The 2,738-nt window shown below is 45.1% G+C and overlaps 1 protein-coding gene across 1 annotated transcript; it reads left to right on the top strand.

Annotated features, from left to right (window-relative positions):
- Positions 1-547: 547 nt before the first annotated feature.
- LOC308278960 (actin-related protein T1-like) lies at positions 548-1,681 on the top strand (the record flags this gene model as incomplete). Its single annotated transcript, XM_080718946.1, has 1 exon — positions 548-1,681. The coding sequence occupies one exon, from the start codon at positions 548-550 to the stop codon at positions 1,679-1,681; it is 1,134 nt and encodes a 377-aa protein (XP_080575072.1).
- Between the last annotated feature and the right edge of the window lie 1,057 nt (positions 1,682-2,738).

The raw sequence follows: 2,738 nt of genomic DNA, 5'->3' as shown, positions 1-2,738 counted from the left end.
ATCTATATTTATATAATATTTATGTATAGAACAGTTAGTTGTTTTTAAATTCCTTAACAGAATTCTCCAGTGAAACAAAAAAAGATATAGCTGTTCTTTGAAGCAAGCAGCCTCATTTTACTCTGAAACCAGACATCTGTTTCGGGCTCTTTGGTCTAATGGAAGTGGTGAGCTGGTGTGGTTTGGCTTTCTTGGCTTAATGGCTCACCAAACAGGGAGTATTGGTGGTGGCTCAGAGGTCCTGCCTCTCTGATGCTTGCAGAGGACAATGGTTGCCATGGCTACCTTATGACTTGCCAGGCAACCACCCTTGAAATTGGCCTGCGCAGGCCCTGGGGTGCCAGAAAGGGGACAGCATTCATGGGGTGAGGACGGGGTGTTCTCGCGGATCTAGGAGAGCCTCCCCTACCTTCACCTGCGTAACAACTTGAGGACCTTGGAATCCTACAGCTTGGAAACTTACAGTGGTACCTGTCATCTCACAAAGTGGCCCAAGTGTTCTTTCTTTCTCTTGGTGAAGTAGAAAAGATCAGGATCCGGAGCAGACATGTCTCATCTGTATGCCTTGGATGCTCCAGCAGTGATTTTTGACAACGGTTCGGGACTGTGCAAAGCAGGCCTGTCTGGAGAGATTGGACCCCGTCATGTCATCAACTCCGTCGTGGGGCACCCTAAATTCAACATACCCTCGGCAAGAGCTAACCGGAAAAAGTACTTTGTCGGGGAAGAAGCCCAGTACAAGTATGACACCCTATATTTGCACTACCCCATAGAGCGTGGACTGATAACCAGGTGGGATGACATGGAGAAACTTTGGAAGCACCTTTTTGAGTGGGAGATGGAAGTGAAACCCAGTGAACAGCCAGTACTATTGACTGAGCCGTCCTTGAACCCGAGGGAGACGCGAGAGAAGACTGCAGAAATCATGTTTGAGAAATTCAGCGTCCCGGCACTCTACCTGTCCAACCACGCAGTGGGAACTCTCTACGCTTCTGCCTGTGTCACAGGCCTCGTGGTGGACAGTGGCGATGGGATCACTTGTGCTGTCCCTGTCTTCGAGGGCTACTCCCTTCCTCATGCAGTGACCAAACTGTACGTGGCAGGCAGGGACATCACAGAACACCTGACCAGGCTCCTCCTTGCTCGAGGATGTACCTTCCCTTGCATACTTAACAAGGCTGTGGTGGATGACGTCAAAGAGAAGTTGTGCTATGTTGCCTTGGAGCCAGAGAAAGAGCCCAGCAAGAGGCGGCAGGAGGTCCTGAGAGAATACACACTGCCGGATGGGAATGTCATCCACATGGGGGATCACCTGTACCAGGTGCCAGAGGTTCTCTTTGCACCAGACCAGCTGGGCATCCACGACCCTGGACTCTCAAAAATGGTCTGCAGCAGCATCAGCAAATGCGACATCGACACCCAGAAGAACCTTTTTGCAGACATCGTGCTTTCTGGAGGCACCACACTCTTCCCTGGGCTGGAGGAAAGGCTCATGAAAGAATTGGAGGAGCTAGCTTCCAGGGGGACCCCTATCAAGATCACTGCTTCTCCTGACAGATGTTTCTCTGCCTGGATCGGTGGGTCCGTCATGACCTCTATGAGCACTTTCAAGCAGATGTGGGTCACCTCTGAGGATTTCAAGGAGTTTGGGAAATTTGTGGTTCAGAGAAAATGCTTTTAAAGAATGGTGAACACAGGGGGGGTGGGGGGGTGGCAGCTTGAAATGCTACGGTACAGGAGGATCAGTCTGTAGGGGCAGGGCAGGGGTAACATCATCCCTTGGGCTTCAATAGAATGTTCAATAAACCGGTTTTCCCTATTCAGGTTTCAGTTCATTCTGGTTGCATATTGCTCTAAACCTTGTTATGCAAAACCTTATTTGCGTTCCTGTTTGGTTCTTTTTGTTATGTACCTATGAGTAGAATTTCTAAGTCATATACCAATTATATTTTTTAACTATTTGAGGACTTTAGGAGTCTTACCATTTTACACCCCCCTCAGCCTTGTACAAGTTAATTTTATTCATGTCAATGCTAAGAGTTATTTCTTTGTTTTTTTTTGATAAATAGCCATTTTAAAGTGAATGAAATTTTATCTCAGTGTGTTGTTTTGAATAACCCTAAGGATTATTGACATTCTTCATCTTTTTATGTGCTGCTACTTTGTTGCCTCCTCTATTTTGGACATATCAGTTCACTCATATGTAATACTCATTTTTTAATGCAGTTGTTTGCATTTTATTTCTCATTTAATAGAAAGTTTATTCTTGATACAAATCTGATATAATTTTTCTTTTGGATTGGCATTTTACCCTTGATATTTTTTGATGCAGAAAAGTTTAGTTTTCATGAATGAAGTCTGATTTTTCTTTAATTTTTTTTTCCTGGAAGTCCTTCTACCTCTGGGCTACACTCCCAGACCTATTTTTTTATATATATTTTTATTTGGAAACCGGGTCTCTTAGCCAGCACAGCTGGCTTCGAACCTGTGCTGAAGTCTGATTTTTCAATAATTCTTTTTTTTTCTTGTGTTTGTGGTGCCTGTGTGTGTGTGTGTGTGTGTGTGTGTGTGTGTAATGGTGTGTTACTGGAGTTCCTGGAAATCCTTCTACCTCCGGGATACACTCCGGTAGAAGAGGTTTTTTTTTTTTTTTTTTTTTTTTTTTTAAACAGGGTCTCTTAAGCCAGCCAGGCTGTCTTTGAACCTGTGCAATCCTGTTTCCGCCTCCCAAGCGCGGG

Source organism: Muscardinus avellanarius (assembly GCF_963383645.1).
Source record: "Muscardinus avellanarius genome assembly, chromosome: X".
Lineage (NCBI taxonomy): Eukaryota > Metazoa > Chordata > Mammalia > Rodentia > Gliridae > Muscardinus > Muscardinus avellanarius.
This window is presented reverse-complemented; position numbering and strand designations above follow the sequence as displayed.